Genomic DNA, 23,335 nt, shown 5'->3' on the forward strand with positions numbered 1-23,335 from the left:
TATAAATAATCCAGTGTGAGGTTGCAGCCTGTATTAGAGTAAGGAGTATGGGAGCATTGGGAGAAGAAAAGGCGAGAAACTAAAATGGGGAAGGAAAATAATTGTGTGTGTGTGTGTGTGTATGTGTGTGTGTGTACGCAAGGAAGCGAGACTAGCTTCATATATAGATAGGAAAAGATATGTGATGAGGTTTAAGAGTAGTTGAGCCCTTCGCCACTACATTTACTAAAAATATTTGCTATGTAGAAGCTGACAGATAAAGGACTTAAATGATCATAAAAACTAGGAAATCATGGGAAAGCGAGTGGTAGTTTTGGGGAGATGACTGCAGATGGTAGGTGTAGAGAAACAGAATAATGACATCTGGAAAATTAGTGAAGCCAAATCGCTAGAGAGCAGATGTAGGCCATGGTTCATGATAAATATTTGAAGTCTTCAAATATTTTTTTCTGATCTTTAAGAATTGGTGATCTCATTTGGATAATAATTCACATTATCAGTGAACCATGAAACACAGACCTCTAAGTAGATCCTTTTCATGTTTCCTTGCTCACGTCAGTGAATTGTGTGCATCACCTACCCTGGTTATTCTGGAATGCTTAGGCAAATACTCTACTGAGTTAGGTCATACTTGGGAGCTGACTTCAGTGTATATTTTAAAAGGGAACCTAGTTAGGATGTCATGCTCCAGGAAATCTGTTCTGATTAGTTTTAGCTGGAAAAAAAAAAAAAAGATCAACCTGTTTTAAAGATTGGCACAGAAAACAATTCTGCAGCCATGTAGGTTTCAGTGATCATGTTTTTACAATTATAAAAATAACATACAGATGGGAAAAAGTTAAACCAGTCAAAAGGGTAGCTATTTCTTAAAACTCTCCAGAGTTAACATATTTTCTTGTGTATTCTTCCAGAAATCACTATCTGTCTAAATTATATGTGTGTATGAAAAACTTTTAAAAGAATCATGTTTACTATATTATTACTTTTTAAAAAGTATAGATGAGATAATTCTTTTTATTTTATTTTTAATTTTTAATTACAGTTGACATACAATATAATATTAATTTCAGGATTGTAACATAATGATTATACATTCGTATAACTTGTGATGTGATCTTCTCAATAAGTCTCAATAACCCATCTGATACCATATATAGTTATTGCAGTATTTGACAATTCATTTTTTAATGGTTGCATAACAGTCTGTTATAAAGTTATTCTCTAATTTAACTAGTTCCCAATTGGAAGACATTTGCTTTCTTCAACTTTTCACTTTCAAAAGTTATGATGTTTTTTCTGATTACTTTGCCATCACTTATAAATTTAATATCTCTAGAGTGATCAGCAATGTCTGACATAGCAGGTAGCCAATGATTATTAATTCCCTTTCCCTTCATATATAATTTCCCTTCATATAAAATTTTTTCAGTTATGAGGATAACTTTCTGTTGAGCTACCTATACTCTCCTTCTGGGGCCTGGCCAATCAGCTGACATGAGATATGTCCTTTGTAGCTATGGACAAGATCTTTTCTTGAAGAGATAATTGACATTTGTTTAGATTAATTTCTAGCCCTGGATTATTAGAACTCATTTTTGTCAATAGATCCTTGAATTACACAGCCTACCTGTGGTTTATCAGTGGTTTTATCTTGGTAGATAAAAGATGACACATTTTAGTAAACAGATAAGAAGCAAGTTTTGGTAATCCCTGCAGTTTCAGGGCTATGCACTTAAAAAAAACTCTATCGTGATTCTTTTGCAAATGCACAGAACTAAATCTCAGTACTGCAGAATACATATCTAATTTTTGTACTTGGGAAAGTAGAAGAAAGGCAATTCCAGTAGAATTTCTCGAAGTGTGAGATGGAGATGGAGGGCACAATTCTGATTCATAGTCAGATTTGGTGAAGGCAGAGAAAATAAAATCAAAACTAAAATCCATGGTAATCCTAGTAAGAAGGTTTGAAGGAATGAGTGAGAAGGGGAAATGGCATTGCATGGGTTAATATATAAAATACAGATGGGATAAATATAGATGGGTGGAGACTGACTGTAAGTGAAGTTGTCCCAGGAAAGTCATAGATTTCCAAGTAGGGGGATTAGTGTGTGCAGCTGTTGAATCGGGGGCTCACCTCATTCCTGAGCTCTCAGGTTCCACTGTTGGGTAATAAATGCTTTTTGGATTAGTGGCATGATAGTCACTCCTAGAGAAGCCAGTCATCCTACTGTTCTGGGGTGGGGTGGAATGATTAAACAAATCAAAACCTCCACTTCATTATTTAGCTATTCTTGGCCAGCTCTGAATATGAAGTTATTCTCTATTTTAACCAATTCCCTACTGGAAGATATTTAAGTTTTCTTCAACTTTTTACTTTCAAAAGTTATGATGTTTTAAAGTTTTTTTTCTGATTACTCTGCTGATTAATTTAGTATCTCTAGAGTAATCTCAGTCAACTTTAAAGAATGTTATTAGAAAAAATGATACAATAAAATTGTCCTTGTGCATTTTTGTTTATCACCTAAGGCTACAAGAATGTTTTCCAAAATTCAGAATAATACTTTTATTTGCTTACCAAATTGTTTCTCTAACCCGGATTTTAAAAGGAGGTGTGAGAATTAACTAACTCATAATAATAGACAACAAGGAAATCTTCTTCTGAGGAAATTCAGGAACTCCAAAACTTCTTTTTTTCGGTCTTTAATAAGCTCTCAATATGAGCTCGTTTCTTGTGAAAAGAAGTATTTTTCAAGAGAAAAGGATCAAGACTTATTCCAAAGTTTATTCTAATGCCTAGTTTAGCTATATTATAAAAAGTCATCAAAATAACCTTTACATGATTTTTATTACATTACTAATATGTTCTGTTTCTATAGTTTAATAAGTGCACACAAGGTCAAAGGTAGTAAGAAAATAGTGTTGCTTCTGGAGAGTGTAAGAATATCAGTATAAAGGTGCTGTAAAAATGAATTGAGTATTTGAAATGTGTATGGGTCTTTTAATTCACTCTGATGGCATGTACTCATTCTGGGACTTCCATATCATAATCATTCTACCCCTCCTATACTATGTTACTTATCACGGTCATTAGATCACCCCACGATATAGGGTTTTCATTTCAGCATATCCAAATGCCACCAGTTACGAATGATAATTCTGGGCGTGTCGTTGAGAATTCCAAGCATACCTAGTTAATGATTATTAATTTGGTACCTATTTTGCCAACTTAGAACACTCACGAAGTACAAAGCTTTGCACAAATAATCTGTTTCCTTGGTGCAGATTAGCCTAATCGAATGTGCCATATCTATTGCTGCTATTCTGAGGGGCTCGGATGCCAATTACCAGCTCCCTAGAATTTGCCCGTAATTGACTATGTCCCACAATAGATAACTCTGGAAGTGACAGGCAGCCTCAAGTGTGGTTCTCCCGCCTGTGGATTGGACCTTGCAGGAAGCCCCGCCTCATCAATTCAGTCAAGGGCTGCAGTTGGCTTGGCGCCGGTGAGTGGCGGGTCTTAGCTCCGCCCCGGCCGTCCGCTGCGCTGCCTGGGTCGGCGCCGTTTCCAGTTGAGAGATGGCGGCCGCCGCAGGTAGATCGCTCCTGCTGCTCCTTTCCTCCCGGGGCGGCGGCGGGGGCGCCGGCGGCTGCGGAGCGCTGACTGCTGGCTGCTTCCCTGGGCTGAGCGTCAGCCGCCACCGGCAGCAGCAGCACCACCGGACGGTGAGTGAGCGCGCCCGGCGGCTCCGGGGAGGGCGGGGCGGCGCTGGCGTGTGGGAGCCTCCGGCAGGCAGGCCGCCGGGGCAGCGGGCGAGTTACCTGAACTCGCGGCCGCTCCCGAGGTTGCCGGGCACCGAGGAGCCGCCGTGCCCTTCAGGCGCCTGCGGCGGCGACCAGGAAGGGAGGGAGAGCGGAGGAAGCCGAGAGGAGGAGAAGGAGGAGGAGGAGGGGCGACGGCGGGATGTTCCCGCAGGACTGGGGACACCAGGGCGGGGAAGGCACGGGACTTGAACCTCTCACTGACCCGCCCCCGATCTCGGTCCCTCCCTCCTTCTATCTTAACAGCTCTGCCCCTTAGTTCACAAACTGAGCCCCGTGCAACTTGTCCCCTTTACCTCCTCCTCTGGGCGGGTTTGGGTGTCCTGAGTTGCCGCGGCTGCCTTGTGTATGTGTCAGGAGAGTGGCAGTGCCATGCTTCTGGGAACTGTCCCCGGAGAGCAACCCAGGACCCTAGCGGGGTCGCTCTCTTGTCCTCTTTTGGCCGTTTGGGAATGGGCAAGAAGGAAAATCAAACTTTATCCCCCTCTGTGACTTCTTGCGTGTGTAGGCACGGGGAACAGCTCCCTTGGATGGATGCTGCATTGCTTCAGGAGGCGAGCTCCATCCACTCCGGTCCTTAAAGGTCCTCGGTGGTCCTTTTGGAGGGCTGATTCATAAGCTTGTTCACGCGTGCCTGAAGAAGGAAGGGTGGGCAGCAGGCAGAGGGTAAGCGAATATGACAAGTTGTACACAGAGGCAGGGATTTGGTAGTTGTCTTAACCAGCTATTGCTTTATTTCATTGGCTGACAATGAACTGGAGCTTCTATTTGAACAGACTTGGGATGTGTGTGTGTGAGAGAGACTGTGATTTTTTTTCAGTTGCAAGAGGTCAACTTGCCATGAAGTTCTTGACCAAACAAGTCAGCAGGTCCTATTCTTCCTTTGGACTTCTAGACCCATATATGTTGGTTTCTGGCCAACTCTGAGAGAAAGAGTGTAGATTTTATTTCCTAGGGCTAAGTTGTATAGTGTGGTAATGAGAGCATTACTGCCGACAGCCTGATAAAAGTAAGTGGTACCTCCGGCCCTCAACAAATACATACACCTGTATTGTTCTGATTACATAGCTCTTGAGAGGAAGCTGAACTGGAGGTTTTCAAAGAGGATACCCCAAAGACCCCATGAAAGCAAAAGATTAAGTGTCTGAAAGAGCTATGGGAAGAACTAATGCACTCAATGCAAGATGGTATTGTCATTATTAGCCCTAGGTATGGACTCTATCCTATTCTTGTGAGAAAATTTGGCATACTTCATATTTGGCATACTGACATATTGCTTTGCTGAAGCTTTTGGGTGAGAGCCGAGCTTTTCCACAGTTCAGTTTAGATTTGCATGTTTCATAGCCTCCAGTTATGTGTTTTGTTCTCTTAAAAACATAAGGCCACCCTAAAATCATTGTATTCCCCTCCCTCTTTCTCAAACAACTTAAAGGCTTCACAAGTTGTCTTTATCTCTCTATTTTGATAATTCATCTTCTGACTTTGCACAATTTGTTTTTAAAACTATTTGGGTGTGGTATTCATTTAGCATTTTAAAATTAGTGCCTTGTATATTTTCCACTATGCGAATCTGTCAGGCTGTTTCTTCCTTGTGTGGGTAACTTCTTGAAAATGTTCTTCTGTGCTATTCCGGGGTGCGTAAAAGTGATGCGCTGAATTTGTAACTGAAAGCACCATTAAAGTACAGTGTTATTTCTGAAGGGCAGAAGTATTATGGGACTGGTGACTTGTAAGTGGACTTAGAGTTGTAGGATTTTGAAAAAAAGTTGTACCCGATTATTTAAAATATGTAAAAAGGTTTTTCTCTCTTTTTTTGGCGATTGTTCTGAAGCCATCATGTATACACCTGTCTCCATCTGTTACTGTTTCCTCACAAGACTCAATTTGAGAGGTAACTCTTAGAGATTCGTTTAAATTGAAGCCTAGAATGGGAGAGACTTGATCAGGATTATACATCTAATATGGAGTTTTAGGACTCCAATGCACTCCAGATATTTTAACCCCCTTATTGTGTTCTGATTATAAAGTGCAGTTGCTCCTTTACATCTCTCCTCCTTTATAAATTAACTACTGTTTCTTAGGAAAGTATTGTTATTTCAAAATCCCATGAATGGAAATTCTTCTACAGAAGATATTGATTTAAGACACATGTGTTAGGCAAATATGGGCACAAACAACTTGCTCTTATAAAGGTCCCTGAGAGACATTCAGGTGGAATCATGCATAGGAGACATCCTGTGTATGTGCAGCAGATGGCACTCTGCATTGAACTAGATCACAAGTCCAGCTTGTGCCACTTTTATTCTGCTGTAGTAAGTATTGTAAATTAGAGCCAGGGGCATTACCAGTTACAGTACTGGTTAACTTTTTGCTTGAGTGGCATGTGTTTTGAAATTCATCTATTCTGTGTGAAGAATGAGTCCAAAGCAATACAGTTCAACTAATTGGTAAATGTGACTGTGAAGTTACAAAACATACCCCCTCCCATTAAAACATTATTCAATTGAGTAAATAGTACAGGTGCAGGGGCTTAGTCAATATTTTTAGCACCATCTACTGGAATTTTTCCTTTCCTTTGTGAAGAACCTGTTATTGCTCCCTAATTTGTGACTGTAACTAAGACTGATATAAAATGTTTATTATATGCCTTTCTGTGTGGTTGGTGAAGGTGGCTTCTATTTTCAAGGATGATTCTTTAAGGAGGGAACTGCCTTTCATTGTGAACCGTGCAATTCTTTTGCTTAATCAAACTGTGTAATTCTTTTGCTAAATCAGGCTGATTATGACAGCCTGATTGTTGGCATTTCCTAGATGGTCAACAGCTATCCTGAATTACTAAATGTCAAGTTTTCTTAAGTCTGTCATTGTTCTGTTATAGTTTGTGGTCGTCCCTTTCAACTTTACACATTGTAGTTCTTTGGCAAAGATATTTCAGTTTTAACAGGGGTTACATTGCCTGACACAGAGGCAAGTCACAATTCTTTAATTGGGTTCCTCATGGTCTGGCCCAATCTTACTAGGCCAGATCCACCCTTAGCACAATTACTCTACAAGGCAGTGTCCCATATATCCATACTAAATGTTTATGCAGTACTTGTAGCTGAATTTCAGTCTTACTCATTCCTCTAACCTCTGAGGTACATTTCAGATTAGAGACTGTGACCTACAACTCCCCTTTGAATCTCATCCTCACTTTGCAGAAGAGGAAACTGACCTAATTGGAAGTGAGGGAAGTGACTTAGGTTACATATGTGGTTAATGACAATTGGGATTAAAATTCTTTTAAATGGAGGTGGATTCAAGAAGTCTTATTCTGAATCTTAATTGGTGTGGTTCCTGGTTCTTAATCCCTTTCTATTCTATTTTGTTCTCTCAGAATTGATAGAATTTATTATTTTCGGTTCACAGATTGACACTGACTTGTCTTGTTCTCTAAATGTTTCATTTATGGTACCTTATCTTACTGAAAAGATGAGGCAAAGATTGTATATTTACTACCTTTCTGTCTCTCATCAACTCCAGCACAGTGCTGGGTATAGGTGACACTCAGACAAGCATTAATTGAATATACACCCTTTTGTCCACTAACCAATGAAAAGGTGTACTCTTTCCCCTCCCCTGGTTTGACTTGTTTAATGGCCTGTTGCTTAGGTAGCAAAACTTGGGTAATTGCTTTAAGTTTGGTATTGCCAGTTTTGTCTTTGATTGTATATTATGCTTCTTTATGATGGAGAGAATTTATGATAGAGACAAACCATTGCATTGGGTCTATAGTGGTACTAGCTTTCTGTCCAAAGCCAGCAAAAGTATGATAAATACCCAAGTTATTAGGAATATATGTTTGAATCAGATTCTAGATTTGTCATTTAGTTTCCTATAATGGTGGTCCCCAACCTTTTTTGCACCAGAGACTGGTGCACCTATGAGAATCTAATGTGTGATGATCTGAGGTGGAGCTGAGGCAGTGATAGTTCTGGGGAGCGGCTGCAAATACAGAAGAAGTTTCACTGGCTCGCCCGCCAATCACCTGGTGTGCTGCCTGTTCCTAACAGGCCATGAACTGGTACTGGTCCAGGGGTTGGGGACCCCTGTACTATAATATTAAGAGTTTGACGGGTCTGTATAAATATGTTTAGAGCAGATTAGTTTTTAAAGAAGCAAACATCGTTTTATTTATCTCAAAATCTTGCTTATTTTGAACTCCACAAAATATTTGAATGAGTAAATATGGATTTATTCGACAAATTTTGATTATTTGAACTTTTCTAAATCTCAAGGGGCTCTATATGCTTTTTGGAACTCTACTCCAAGAGGAAATCTAAATAGACAGTGCAGCATCAAAAATAGATGTGAATTATTTTTAGTTTTGGGGCTGCCTCATGTGTGAAATTGAAATCAAGGAGTGGTCATGGTCTTCTTCAGTAACAGCACATTATCTGAATAACTGCTGAGATGTTGCTTTTATTTCTTTTTATATTCTAGTTTTGCGCCCCTGTGGGTTTTCTTTAAAATTACTGTGTTTCTGTGATTAAGGGCAAGGTTACCTTTTAAGATTTCGAGATTGCCGCTCAATATTTGGGAATCCTACATTCTTTTATTTGATTAATATTTTACCATGGCTCAAGGATATATTAGAATTACTGGAACAAAATATTTTTAGGAAAACTAAGATGTTACAATGGAGGATATGTATTTAAAAGAATCCTAATATTTAGAGCTCAGAAAGACCTTAGGTTAAGGAAACAGGAGTGCAAGAGTGGTAAAATGGCTTTTTCCTTAGTAGCCTAGCAAGTTACCACGGAGCTGAAAATGTCTCACACGTCTGCTGGTTTTCCCATTCAGTTCTTTTTTTGTTTTACAAAATCACACAATTCTGTGTTACATTTTTAAAACGATTAAGCTGAGACTGATTTTTTAAAAAAGAGAATCGGGGTCAAATTCTTCCAACTCAAACCTAAACTCAAACTCAGTCTTGAATAATTATTCCTTGATTTAGATAGGGCTTGATGACACCTGTTAAAAACTTGTCCTCTGCAGGTTGAATACAACAAATAATCCATTTATTTCACTGTACTTTGTTAAATTCTTGCAGTGAGATAGCCTGTGTAAAAATTAAAGTTGACTCTAAGCAAAGTAATTTTAATAAGTTTAGTGAGTTATTGACCCATATACTGTATATAGGTTTGAATCATTTCTATTGATAAAAGTAGAACTTGGTAAATTACATCACCAACTGGGTCTAATAGCATGTCAAAACTGAACTTTTTCTAAAGCCGTTCTGGAATAATTGAATAATATGACATTGAATTTTGGCAGTTCTTTTAAAAATAAGAGCCTTTCCTAAAGTTCTTTAAGGGCTTTCATAGTATTTATTAATCCAGAAGAGTGGGTTGTTTATCTTTTATGCTTTGTTACTGAAGTTTTCAGTTTTTACATATTTTTTTCCCTACTATTTATTGTCCCCTTTATTGCTTGGGGAGCAGTTATAATAGTCACCAGAAAATTCTTGAAGACCCTATTTAGGTGTATGAGGCTGTCCAGAGGTCACTCTTAAAAATACAGTCTTAAAACTGCACTGCTTGTAGGTTACATGATCCTTTAAACTTCTTTTTTGCCTTCTAAGATAATTTTCTTTTGGACTTCTTATTTATCTGTAGTAAGTTGGATTACAGGATGTTTAAGAGTATTAATGTTTGTTTTGCTTTAAACTTTAGTTTAGAGAAAGTTAATGTGACTGACAATTTGTCAAATAACAGGAAAGCATGTAGGTTAGCTTGAACTGCCTGACCTGTATAGACTGAATAGATACAGAAGAAAGCATTTAAGGTCTGAGGGCATGTGTTACCTTGTTTAATTCTCACTATAATCCTATGAGAGGTATTATTATCCCAGTTTTATAGATGAGGAAATTGAGAATGAGATGGGCTCACTTCTTAAATGCTAGGGAGCAAAGATGGACAAAACAGATGTTTTGGAGCTGAGATATAATCCTCGATCTGGCTAGAATTAAAGCTGTACCATGCTAGGTGTTTGTGTGGGTCCTCCTTCCTTTTCATCTGCTCCTTCAGCCATGTTTTTTTTCTAAAAGGTATCACCATCCTTTCCCCTGACTACTTTTCAGAAATCTGTTTCTCCACCTTTCCCTCTAGGTGTTAGCTTGGTATAAGGTATGCTTCTTAGGGATCTTTGTTATTTAGTTTAGGATTCTAAAAGTTCCCACCTAGTAGACCTGACAATTATTAAGCATTGCTTCTTTGTCATTGTACAGTATACTACACAACAATCCTCAGGCAAAATACTACTCCCATTGCACACATGAAAAAACCAAGTCCTAGAAAGGTTAAGTAACCTGGAGTCATTCAGAAAATATCTGTCAGACTCTTATTCTTTGTGAGATGCTGTGCTGGGTAAGAGAGATGCCTACGAGGTGGTCATCTGACCAGGAGACATGGACAAACAAGACTGTAACTGGCTGTGCCTTTTATTTTCTTCCTTACGATGGTTCAGTGGGAGCACTTAAACCTACCTAGATTGTATTTGCAATGTAGTTGGGCCGTCAGCTAGTACCAGAGAGTGGGAGTGGTCACGGGGTGGGGGTGGGGATGGGGGTGGAGCTGCTTGCTTACGCTGAAATATGCAGAAATATAACGTGTGGGGGATTGGAAAGATCTGGTCCACATTCCAGGCAGTACCAAGATCAGACATGACAGTATGAGGAAGTAAGACATTTTTGAGAAACAGTCATTCGTTTGTTACAACTGGACTATGGGAAAGAATAGCCAGAGATTAGGCTGGACAGTAGTAATGATACCAGTAGTAATTAATAGTTATCAGGTGCACCATGTGCCAAATACTTTACATAAATAATCTCACTTAATTCTTGTGCCATCCTATGAGTAGGTACTTATATTATCTTCATTTTACAGATAGTGTAACTGAGTTACCTCAGACTGGTTAAGTGGTTTACCCAGTATCATAGCTGGTAAATGACTTGCCCAGGATCACACAGCAAGTGGCATACCTTGTATGTAAAGCCAAGTAGTCTGGCTCCAGAGCCTGTCCCTTCACCACTGTGAGGGAATCAGGCTGTGAAGGGACTTGCGAAGGAGTTGAAATTTTATTATGTAGGTCAGTGGTTTTTTTAAAACTCAGCCCACAATAGAAATACATCTTATATTATGACCCAGCATATGTATGTGTGCATAAAACTAAGTTTTATGAAACAATATTTTTATTATTTATGAGACATACATAATTTCTGTTCTGTTTTGTTAAAGAATACTGGTTGGGACTCACTTAAATTGATTCTGTAATTTAAGCCGCAGTTTGGAAAAATTCTACTATTCAATAGGTGAGCATCTGAAGAATTTCAAGTAGGGGAATCACATGATAAGGTTTGTGCTTTTAGGTAGGTCACTCTGGCAGCAGTATGAAGGCAGGACTGGAGAAGATGGGACCAGAAAGACAGAGAGACCAGTAAGGGACATCTTAATGGACCAAGCAAGAGATGCCTGAACTAGGATAGCACTGCGGATAGAAAAAAGAATAGAAAGAAGGGAGATTTAGGAAGTAGAATTGATAGAACTTGGTGATTGTATGGGGGCTATCAGCTAGTACCAGGTAGAAAAACAATTCAATTCAAGGCCTATCTGACTCTTTGCTGAGGTGCTGCAACTTCGTGTGTTTCTTTTTACAGTCACGTTAAAAATGCTGCTTTGTTGTCTTTTCTGTGACTCTACTTTTGTATATAAAAATGTACTGACCTGGTTTAATTATTTTAAAATGATTTTTAAATTTATATATCAAATTAGATGCCCACCTATCCATATTCCTGCCTCCCTTGCTAAATGCCATATAATCAGAATCTGGAAGGATTTGCACAACAGTATGAAAAAGTTCACATAGCATGATGAGCACTCAGCAAATCTTTGTTGAAAGATTATGTTCTGTGTTATACCCTTCCAAAGCAGATACTTGTAACATTATGTTCATTAATTAGAGAAAGATTTTGAGTCATTTTCTTTGACATTTTTCCTTTTAATTTTTCATTTTTGTAATATTTGATTCCCTTTAAGGACTATTGAGCATTGTATGTGTGATGATCTTATCTCAAAAATACAACAACAAAAAAATAGTCATTTCTAAGCATGAAACTTTTTCTTAGTAAAATTTTAGCAACCTTTCTTTCCACATTAGAAATGTAAATGTGAGATTCATACTGCTTCTGTCACCCCAGTTTCTCAGGAGAGGTATAAAAATAAAAATATATAATTGAGAACAAGTTCTTTGGAGTTACCCTCTAGCATTTTAATTGACTAGGTACTTTAATAGATTGCTTTATTTAGAAAACACATATTCTTCGGTATTCTAGGTATTATAATACAAAGGTAAGTATCTATTTATTTGATAACTATGACTTTTTTTTAGAGATATTTCAATATCTGCTTTACCAGAGGAGATTGTATTTGCAATGTAGTTGGTGAGCCTTTTGAAATCTTATGGGAGCAAAGGATTGCTGTACCATCACAGAATTTTTTATTAGTTTGTGAAGTAGTTAAATAAATGAAGCGATAGAAGTGGTAAAGTGTATGTGTGTGTGTCTCTCCCAGTCACCAAAATAAAGTAATTGAAGAAGATTAGTTACCATGTGGTATAATAGAGTTAGACTCAAGCTTCTTTTCCTTTTCTATTCCATTAACTTGCTATTTGACCTTGGGCAAGTGACTTAACCTCTTTGGTCTTAATAAGGATGCTTGATTAGGTGAGCTTAAAGGGCTTCTTTAATCCTAAGACGGATATCATTTTTATATAACACATTATAAGTAATTTTTGTGTTATTTCATTGGGCGGCTTGTATAAAAATCATAAACTCAAGTGCATATTTGCTTATTCTCACAAGGGTCAAGGGCTTGAAGTGAAGAAAAATAGCCTTCTAGTTCCTTTTCAGGACAGTTTGTATAATTACTTCTCACATCTTGATGAAAGTTTACCCTGCATTCCCCTTAAACAGGTTCTTATGCCTTTTAGTCTCATCTTTCTCTTTTGTCTTCTTTTTCCAACCCAAACTACTGAGGGAGTGGATGAAGAAATGAGGATGTGGTGGGGACTCCACAGAGTTGGAGAGATGGGAGAAGGAAAAAAGCAGTTAATGTTGGAGTGTTGAAGTAAGATGGTACTGTTCCAATAATTTGTTAATTCTGAGTCGTGGCCTGCCAGCCTGAAACAGAAAATGTTTCTGTTTTCTTTTGTAATTACACTAGAGGAATCCAGAGTGTGAAAACCTTAGTAAGTGATTAGTTGCCCATAGTAGTCTATTTTCCCAAACTCTGTAAATTGAGCCTAATACACTGTCAAGAACATAGACATTCAGTCAGGTTTGGAGTCAGTGAGTTAAAAGGTCCTAGAGACCATTGTCTAAATCCTCAACCCTGTGGATAATGCAGCCATAGACCATCTTGTCCTTTGTGCCTAGACACTACGGTGATGGGAATCATAGAAAAAGAGTTTACAGATTGTGCTGAAACAAGCAAGCCTATATAAAATGCTAAGTTAAAATAGTAATGAAAAAAACTGTAGTGCTATTATGTGTAAGAAATTTAAGAAATTGACATAATGCATCTACCTGGTGAGTATTTGGAGTGAGTAGGGGAGATGAGGGAAAGGTGAAGGGCTGGGCACTACAGAAGAGAGAAAAGAACTATTTGAAAGAGGTGCTGCCAATTCTAGATTTGCTACATATATATATTTCTAAAGATGACAGATTTTTGGAGGTGTTTATTTTGGATGCAATCTTCTGTATTTCCATTCTGCCCCCACCGTATCCTGTGTCTTGCACTGCCAGAATTCTGCTAGCTGCTGTGAAGCAGGGCTGTGGCAAGTGGCCAAGTGTGATAAAACCTATTTTTCATTTTAAAACAGTATAGATGTCAGAATACTTTAAAGAAGTATTTAAAGACAGATTGATTGGAGTGGAAGGAGTAGTAAGAACCTAACGAAAAGATTGAAAGTTTTTGATTTGCTTTTGATAAAATTACATTTCCTTTGTAAATAAGAATATCAGCTAATGTCTGTCACTTTCTCTCCTTTTTTGCCCCTCTTTCTCTGATCTTTGACTCCTGGTGCTAGAAGCGCTGAATAGACAGGGTAAACGACTTTTCTGATCAGGAAGAGGTGGTAGTGATTTTTTTGTTTTTATCTTCGAGGGGATTCCAAGGGTACACTCTGTGTGAAAATCTCATTGCACGTATGCATGCTAATAGTTGGGTTTTATTTCTTTATTTTGTTCTTGTTTTAACCCCCCAAAAAGGAAATCTTTTTTTTTTCACTTCTACCTCTGACTTTAGCTTCAAAACAAAATGTTGTCTAAGCATAACTGAGATGATAAAATAGAATTATAGTATAACATTGCAGAATTTTGGAATATTCACTTATCAGGTGGAGAACTGAACTCTAGTCAGTACTTTCTTTAATTTTAATATCTCATTCTGCATTGGCATTTGAGTCAGAATGAAATCAAGTTACTAGCTTGGCCAAGTGTCACAGTCGGGTGAGCTTTAAATATAAAATGGCTTTCTTTTTAATGATTGCTAGAGCTTATAGCAGTAAAGGGGGAAAACTAAAGGGAACTGTAATAGATTTCTTGCCTAAAATGAGTATTCTTGGTTAGATTAAAAGTAGGGACATGCTGGGGCCCTGAGTTATGGCTCTGAAGGTCACATCACAGCCAGTATCAGAAAGTAGCAGCACTAGTGGAAGAAAAGACAGAAGATAACTACTGATGAGCAGGCTCTCAAAGAATCTCACTTGAAAAGGCCCTTCCATCACCAGAGGTTTATCTATCTATCTATCTATCTATCTATCTATCTATCTATCTATCTATTTATTATTTTTTTGGCGGGATGTGGGGGAGATCCTTCATAAGGAAATTATATTGTGTTCAGGCAAACCTACAAGGAGAACGTCTGTTTAAAAAAATTATGAAGTATGTCTATAAAAACAAGTAGAATAATGTATTTCCTTTAGCTTAAAAAATTAAAACTACAACTATGATTGCTGCCCCAAGAAGCCTTCCTATTTCTGTCTCGTCTCTCAAAAGTAACATCTTCTCCAAATTGGTGTTTACCACTCCCATGCATGTATTTATACTATGTATATTTATATACATATGCCTTGTATAGTATTGTAAGCATGTTTTAAACTTTAAGAAGATAATTACCCTGTATGTTTCCTTATGTAATTTGTTCTTTTTGCTTAATACTTTTAAAAAATATTTAAACGTCATTCATAATTCAGGTTTTACTTTTCTGTGGTGTTTCATTCTCTAGTTCACATATTTAACCATTCTTCTGTTGACTGAAAATCTTCTTAACTGAATATTTTGAGGGGAGGAAGGAAAGAGGAATATATTATGTCATTTTTAAAGTTAGACTAGGAATGTTGTTTTGACTTTCAGAATAGCCAGTTTCCTTTTTTGGTGTGGAATGTCCTCATTTATCACATAATTGGGAAAACCCCTTTGTACTTCCCAAGAGAAGACAGAGAAGAGTAATGTTTCATTAGACAGATGAACATGTCTTGTGCAAAATGCAGAACAGCATCTGCTGTAATACAGTGAGCTCACGAGGGATTGAGCTGCTGCAGCAAAAACTTGGTTTACAGCATTAAAATTCTCAGATTTTTCAAGTGCAGACAAGTTTTTTGATGGAAACATGTTGGTATTTATTGTTTATTTTCTGTGTGTTTGGAATAATTCGCAATTGGGGACTATCTTCTTTATTTTGTAAAATAATATGTGTCTCAAATGATAAAAAGACTATTTTGAATTGTGTCACGGTTTTGTGGAGCAAAGGAAAACAAGGTCTGGGAATGGGGAGTTTTTTTTGAGGCAGATAGTGGTATGAAATAATTGTTTTAATAATAAATCTCATATATGTATTTGCCAGTGTATATTTACCTTGTAGTAATTGTTTTAAAAAGGCAATCTCCGATAAATATTTTTTTCCCCAATTTCATGCAGTTTTATTTGTAACATCTTTGATAGTGGTTTGAAAAATTTTGCAAAATACACAGTACAGAGCTTCATTCAGGTTGTTCCTCCAAATGATTTGCTATAGCGCATTAACCAGAGATGCTGATGCAGCAAGGGAAACACTAATAAATGGGATGCTTTCCAGGGACTGTTGCTAAGGCAAGGCAAACACAGCCAAAATTGAGAAGAAAATGTTATTTAGGCACCCAAGATGTAGTCTGGCCAGATATGCTATTAACAGTGAATATCTCATTCTAATTAAATTAATTGAGACCTGTGCAACTTGAATCACCAGACTACCTTAAAAATGTGACTCAACTTTAAGCATATTAGAATTATAGGATAATGCAATAATAGTCTTTAGGCTAAAACTTATTTAGAATGAAAACTTAGATTATTTTGCTTTTCCTTATTGGATGGATTCTGGTGCCTCAAGAATGATTAAATGCACTGTTTCTACCATTATGGTTCTTAAGGGTGCTGAATGGACCTGTAAGTAAAAGAAGAGATTTTTTGGGGAGCGGGAGGTAGGTATGATTAGATAGAAGGAGTGACAGTAATGCTAATTAAGAATGATTTTTTGTTATTCACTATTGGTGTTTTTCTTGCAAATCACACAAATTTTCTTTTCACAAATTATTTTACCCATGATTAGTATGAGTTGGGAATTTGGTATGGGAAGAGAAGGTAGTGGTGTATGAACAGGCTTTGAAAAAATTGCTCTTGTTTTTGAATAATCTCTGATTCAGTTTGCCAAGTGTCAGGTATTTTGAAACAACTTCTAAACCAGAGAGTTTGTGTGGCTAGGCAAATGAATCAGTTTTTTTTTAGTGCACCAAAATTTCTAAGTTTCGTAAACTTGTTTGAGAAACTGATGGAAGTTCCTGAATGAACCTGAATAGCCTGAGTCTTCTATTGTCAACATCCCCTTAAGTTTTTAAAAACATTTCTTATTTCTTCATTGTTTATTATGGTTCTGTTTTTTAAATGCTGGAAGCATAGGGATGGGGTGAAAAAATTTCCCTTTTTTAAAACTATTTTTAAAGTATTGGTTTATGAGTTGTTGCTTTGGCATCTCTATTTTACATCTGTATAAGCTTGTTATGTGGTTATTAAAGATTCAATACTTTTTTTCCCTGAGAAAAAGTACATTTCAGAGGTTCTTATAACCAATCTGGTTATAACTCATTCTTTTAAAAGTGCCCTCTTGTCCTAAGTGTCACTGTCATAACTAACTGGCATCTAAGATTGACCTAAACAAGATCTTTTCAGACTTTCTTTTCTTTTTTGGCATTATATGCTGAGGTTCCCACGTCAGTAGGCTCAGGAGGGCCTTTACCTTTGACATTGACTTTACTTTTTTCTATTCTTTTAGGTCTTTCACTACCTTTCCTACAGTGGTTGGCAAGATATCGTTTCCACCTCACTCTCCATGTACCATGCCAGTGACATCTTAGCTGCTAGAGTGTGGAGCTGGCCTGTGGGAGTCAAGTAAGTGCCTTTTTTACTATTTGGCATGGTTTTTGCTTACTTTGCAAAGCCATGTAGAGGAACTTCTTAAGATTAGTTTTTAAAAAGGCACTTGCTTGATCCTTATGGGCCAGCTCTTTGCTCCAGCCTGCTACTGAACACCTGGTAGCTAACATGGTGCTGAATTTAGTGAGGTGACTATTGCAGAATGGAACATTTTTACTAGGGTAGACCTTAAGGACTGATAGATTTGATTTTGGCTTGATTAGACCATGTGTAGGTGAGCAACCCCCATCCCATCCTAGAAAGAATCAGAATTTCTGTTTTAGTGCAAACAGTTAGTTACTCTGGCTTGGAAATTAAACAGGTTATGGATGACCAGGGGTCTGCTGTTCTAAACCAACTGGGCTGCATGGAAAAAAGAACAGCTCTCCCAGGAAAGCCAATCACCTTGACATTTATCTGAGTTAATTTACCTTAATTTATTGAAGAAGTGATATTTAGCATTAATGAGTTGTGGATTTCTGTATTTATTGCTAAAGTTGCTAAAACTTGGTATTTTACTTTTGCAGGTCACCTTGTAAATTTTGCCTATATAAATTAACACATCCCCTGTTATGTCATTACAACCATGTAAGGGAGAGTGTTTTCCTGCTCTGTCTTAGGTATTGGTGATGTGACCTGTTCACGCAGGGGAATCTTGAACATTCTCAGGTATGTGAAGATCATGATTCATAAGCATTTTATCCCTGCAAACAAAACACAGTTTATTTCAGTGTGAACTCATGACGTGGTTTAATAAAATCAATTTTGCCAGTTGATTTTTCTTCCCCTGATACTATAGAACAGGGATTGGCAAATTATCGCCGAGACCACTGTGTGTTTTTGTAAATAAAGTTTTATTGGAATACAGATCTGTTCACATATTGTCTGTGACTGCTTTTGCACTACTACAACAGAGTTGAGTTGTGACAGAGACCATATGGCCCACAAAGCCTAAAATATCTGGCTTTCTTTAAGAAAAAAATTTGCTAGCTCCTGCTATAGAAGAACCAAACTTCAAGTTACATTTAGATATAAACTTTCTGGAACCACAGTTGAAGTCAAATAGTTTTCTAAAGAGAAAGCCATGACCTGTATCATAATGCTGATTAGCAAGCAAATATTTGCAATATATGTATAGTGGTGGGATTACTAATACAGGTTAATGAAATGGAAAGCTATGTATGAATTCAGTCTGCCTTCTATTATATTCCCCACCACTCCACCCCCATCCCTCAGTAGGTGTAAACATCCATTCAGTGGCAGGATATTATTTTTCTTTTTAGATACTCTAAAGCCCCTATAAAACAGATAACTGAAAAGATTTTATTAGGATATCTGGCATAACCAAGTAGTGATAACGAAAGGACCTCTTGATTCATGCAACAAATAGAGTTAGAATGGGCTTGAGATCATGGAAATTGAGGAAAAGAGATGTTCAGCAAAATGTTTAAGGATCACAGAGATTAGTGTCAGAACTGAAACTAGAAGCTAGATCTCCTGCTCCTTGCCCAGAGGTCTTCCCTCTAGGTCTTATATCTAGTCGTAGGGCACAATCTTTTTCTTTTCCTTTATTCCTCCTTGAGTGAAAGCAAGGACTCAATGATTTAAACCACAAAAATATGATTTATTGGAGAATCAACCTTACTTGGAGTTTGGATACCTTTATTTTATTGTTTAAAGATAACTGCGGGATTGTTTCTTTTCTTTATTTTATTTTATTATTTTATTTTTTTAGGCTTGGCAACCCTTGGTTGACCTCACAGATTGTAAGGACCTTGTCAGCTTACAATCCCTTATTTTTTTATTTTTATGCCTACAGCACCTGATCTTCCTAGGTGGTCTCCCATCCAAATACTAACCAGGCCCGACCCTGTTTAACTTCCAAGATCAGATGAGATTGGGCTTGTTCAGGATGGCATGGCCATAGACAGGGATTGTTTCTTAATAATTCATTAAGTACTTGTAGTGTATACTCAAAAAGTTTATATTAGTTGGAATAAAAAAGGAAATCTGAACCTTGTTCATAACTTTATACCTAGGAGCAAAACCAAAATCAGAGTAGATAGAATGCTTCCCCCATATGTCTATGTGTCTAAGTCCATAGACGGAAAGTGTGTGTGTATATACACACATGTAGATGTCTGTTAGCTCTTAAAGTGCATCTGGATTGCATTCTGAGAAAAGTTTAGCAGGTGTATTTGAATCTGCAGATTATGTTGCATAATCTGGATTTTTAAGAATAAATTTATTTATTCTTAAATGGATTTTTAAAAATAAATTTTATTTAAAAAGTTTAAGAGTTCCAGGAAAATGGTGAAGATAGCACACATATTTACACCCACCTCATTCCCCCTGTTAGTAACATTTCACCATTATATGGTGCTTTTGTTACAATTAATGAATCAATATTGACACATTATTATTAACTAAAGTCTGTACTTTATCCAGATTCCCTTAGCTTTTGCCTAATGTTTGTTTTGTGTTCCAGGATTAAATAAAGGTTTATTAGCATGCTCACTGATATAGAAGGCATCTACCTGAAGGTTAGACTAGTTCTGAAGTCCCTTTTAATTTCTAGGAGTATGATTAAACGAGTACAGGTTTAACTATTGCCCAGTTCTGACTTGTAACATTTGTATTCTGTAACAAGTCAAGAAAGTGGTTACTTTATTAACATTAATGGCTCTTTAATTGTTTATTTCTAAATTTTCAGCATCTTCAGTTCCAGAAAGGGCAAGACAAACTTGGTTACTTCTGTTATTGTCATAGATTAAATTGCTGGTGGAAATATTCTAAAGTGAATTGCCTTCTTTGGAAGCAATGTGGATCAGCTATCCTACTTGAATATGTTTACCTTCCTGAAAGTAGTTTTTGAAGGGAGCACTTTCTGAAAAATCATTAGTCATTCCAATTTCCCTATAAAGACCTTAAAATATTTCTTCCTTAAAAGTTCTTTACTTACTAAAGTTGAACACATGCATTCTCTATGACTCAGCAGTTCCACTCTTAGATTTATACACACAGAATTTTGTGCTTCTATTCACCAGAAGATATGGACAGAAATATTCATGGCAGGACTAATTATAATCGTCCAAATTGGAATTTTCTAAATGCCTATCAACAGTAGAATGGATAAATAAGTTTCTGGTACAATGACATAATGGAGATTAAATAGTGATCAGAATGAACAAACTACAACTACATGTAATAATGTGTGAATCTCACAAATACATTGCTGAGCAAAAGAAGCCAAATGCTAAAGAATACATACTCTGTAATTCTTTTACATACATTTCAGAAAGAAGTAAAACTAATCTGTGGTGTCAGAAGTCAGGAGATTAGTTATCCTTGTTGGGGGTTGAGGAAAGTGTTTGGAATGGGGTCTGAAGCGACCATCTGGGGTGCTCGTTACGTTCTTTCTGTTTCTTGTTTTGGGTACTGGTTTCATGCATGTGTTCACTTTGTGAAAATTTACTAAACTTATATACTTTTCTATATTGTTATACTTCAAAGGAAAGAGTACATAAAAAGTATTAGTAATTATGGAAAAAGTACATAGTACAAGATTCACTGCTAACATGTAAGGAATTTTGGAGAACAAACTGAACATCTTAACCTTATATTGGAAGAATATTTGTCATCCGAATTTAGGATTATCAAATTGCCATTGCGTTACTGGAGCTGTTACAGTCCTGTTAGTATTATAAGATGAATGATGTAGGTGGCGTTAATGGCTGCTTTTTATTGTAATCAGGTTTTGGGGATGCCTCAGAAAATATATTTTTCCTTTTCAATCTGTGTTAAGTAGAGTCCCCAAGTCACAGTGCCCATCCATATTTTTTATTTTTTTAATTATAGTAAAGACTGATAAGCCAAGTTGTGACTTGGATATATTATTGTATTTTCACATGCTAGAATTTCTCCTTCTCACTGATTGTATTTGTAGTGATTGAGCTTCAGTCTTTCCCTTCTGATATTCTACATGTTCTTTTGGTTGTCAAGGCATCACTTCAAACCTAACAAGAATGTACAGTCCTTTCCCCAAGTGGAGCTCCTTTTTGTGACTTTATTGTTTTTTTCATATTGGTACCTTTGGTTCTTTCTGTTACTTGACTAAAAATTAATTTTTGGCTCTTTTCCTTTGTAATACTTTCCTACTCTTTTTTTAAATGTGGTCAAATACACATAACATAAAATATACCATCTTAACCATTTCTTAAGAGTACAGTTCAATATCCCATCCTTTTAGTTACTAACTAAATCTTAGTTGGAACCTACCTTTCTCACCTCACTTATGTTTCACTTTGTTTCCATTATCATTACCTTTACCCTTGTTTAAACTCTTATGATGTGTCTGGACTTTTATCTAAAAAGCAACTCTCTTTCAGTGTTTCCTCTGCAGTCAATCCATTCTATATATTCCTGCTAGATTTATCTTTCTAAAATTTCACTTACGAAATCATTTTTCGTGCAAAACTTTTGCTTGCCACTACCTATAGGATTGAATGCAAATTCCTTAGTCTGATATTCAAGGCCTTCTACAATTGAGTTCCAATCTATCTTTCTCTCTTTAACGATAATGTTGTTCTTGGTAACCAGTGACTTGCTTACTAACTTTCAGGTTATGTGAAGCACTCATACATACATGATTTTATATAGTTTAGTCCTATGACGTCCTATAATTGCCACTGCTGGAGAAATAGAGGCTGGAGGGTTCTACATTAACATGCCTAAGCTATAAGTGATGGAATTGGGAGTTCAAATACATGTCTCCATCTCCTCGTGCTCCTGAATGCCTGAGTAGTCCAGTCCCCGACTACGAGGTGCATTCCTACCTTTATCCTAGCTCTTTTAGTTTGCAGATCCACCGCCTGCAAGGCCCTTACTTGTTCGTTTCTTCCCTCTCTCACAATCTTATACTATACATCCTTCAAGGCCAAGCTCAAGTCCCATCTATTTAGTGATTTTTTTTTTCCTTCTCTCCCTCCCTCCAATTTCTAGAATTAGCCCTACCATACACCTTGTACTGTCACTGCCTTGAATCAGTATCTTTTTATATATGAATGATTTACTTTAGAATTTAGGTTGTAACTTCCTTGAGGTTGAGATCTTAGGTTATAGATTTTTTTTGTATCCCCCGCAGTGCCTTATATATAACAGGTGCTTAATAAATGTATATGTTTATCATTTCAAATGATAATGGAACCATTAATATCTGAAGCTCTATAATGTACATCTAAGACTCTTTCTTGGTTCTTTGTGTTTCTTGAAGCTCTTTATAAATCCAACTAGCAGCCTTCATTCAGAACCAGGAATGACATGTTTAGATTGGAGGTAGATATCTTTGAATCGCAGGCAGGAAGCTTATTTACTATTGCCACTGATTCAGATCAGAACAGCACTTTGTATCCAGAATTGGAATTTTCCTCACTGTCTCACTACTGGTACTTGAGTTTAGGTCAGCAACATATCTCACCTGGGTTATGTTGATAGCCTCAAAGTTAGTCTTCCTGCTTTTGTCCTTTGTTCTCTGTGGTCAGAACTCGAGTAGTGGGAGTGATGATACCAGGCAGAAGACTACCTTTCCAACAGCTTCTGATCTCACTCAAGAGTAAAAGTCAAAGTACAGGTCATGTACTGCTTAACAATGGAAATGTATTAGGAGAAATATGTCATTAGGTGATTTCATTGTGTAAGCATCATAGACTGCGTTTAAACAAACCTAGATGGTATAGCCTACTACACACCTAGGCTATATGGTATAACCTATTGCTCCTGGGCTACAAACCTGTACAACATGTTACTACACAAAACAACATGAGATCAAGCATGAGAGAAAATGATATAATCAAGAGATGAGGTAAACGAGTGGTATGAGGCTGCTGCCAATGTAAAATGGCATACTACTTTACAGCAAAAATTTTTTTTTATAAATAGAAAGAGTGTACTCTGAAATCACAATTAAAAAGTATA

At 37.0% G+C, this 23,335-nt stretch overlaps 1 protein-coding gene and 1 pseudogene across 2 annotated transcripts in view; one reads left to right on the forward strand and one right to left on the reverse strand.

Moving 5' to 3' along the window:
• The first annotated feature begins 3,557 nt into the window (after positions 1-3,557).
• MCU (mitochondrial calcium uniporter) overlaps positions 3,558-23,335 on the forward strand; it is a 158,225-nt gene continuing 138,447 nt past the window's right edge. Inside the window, exons 1-3 of one of the 2 annotated variants that reach the window (XR_005654789.1) lie at positions 3,568-3,723; positions 17,223-17,338; positions 17,983-18,031. Coding sequence is in view for 1 of the 2 variants with exons in the window: in XM_039872087.1 (XP_039728021.1) it covers positions 3,577-3,723 (147 nt within the window). In the remaining variant the exon portion in view is untranslated. Of the gene's footprint in view, positions 3,724-17,222; positions 17,339-17,982; positions 18,032-23,335 lie in introns of both variants that reach the window. The other variant, XM_039872087.1, reaches the window with a different exon arrangement.
• Positions 19,173-19,291, reverse strand: LOC120609750 (uncharacterized; annotated as a pseudogene).

Source organism: Pteropus medius, unplaced genomic scaffold, assembly GCF_902729225.1.
Source record: "Pteropus medius unplaced genomic scaffold, Ma_sr-lr_union100, whole genome shotgun sequence".
NCBI lineage: Eukaryota > Metazoa > Chordata > Mammalia > Chiroptera > Pteropodidae > Pteropus > Pteropus medius.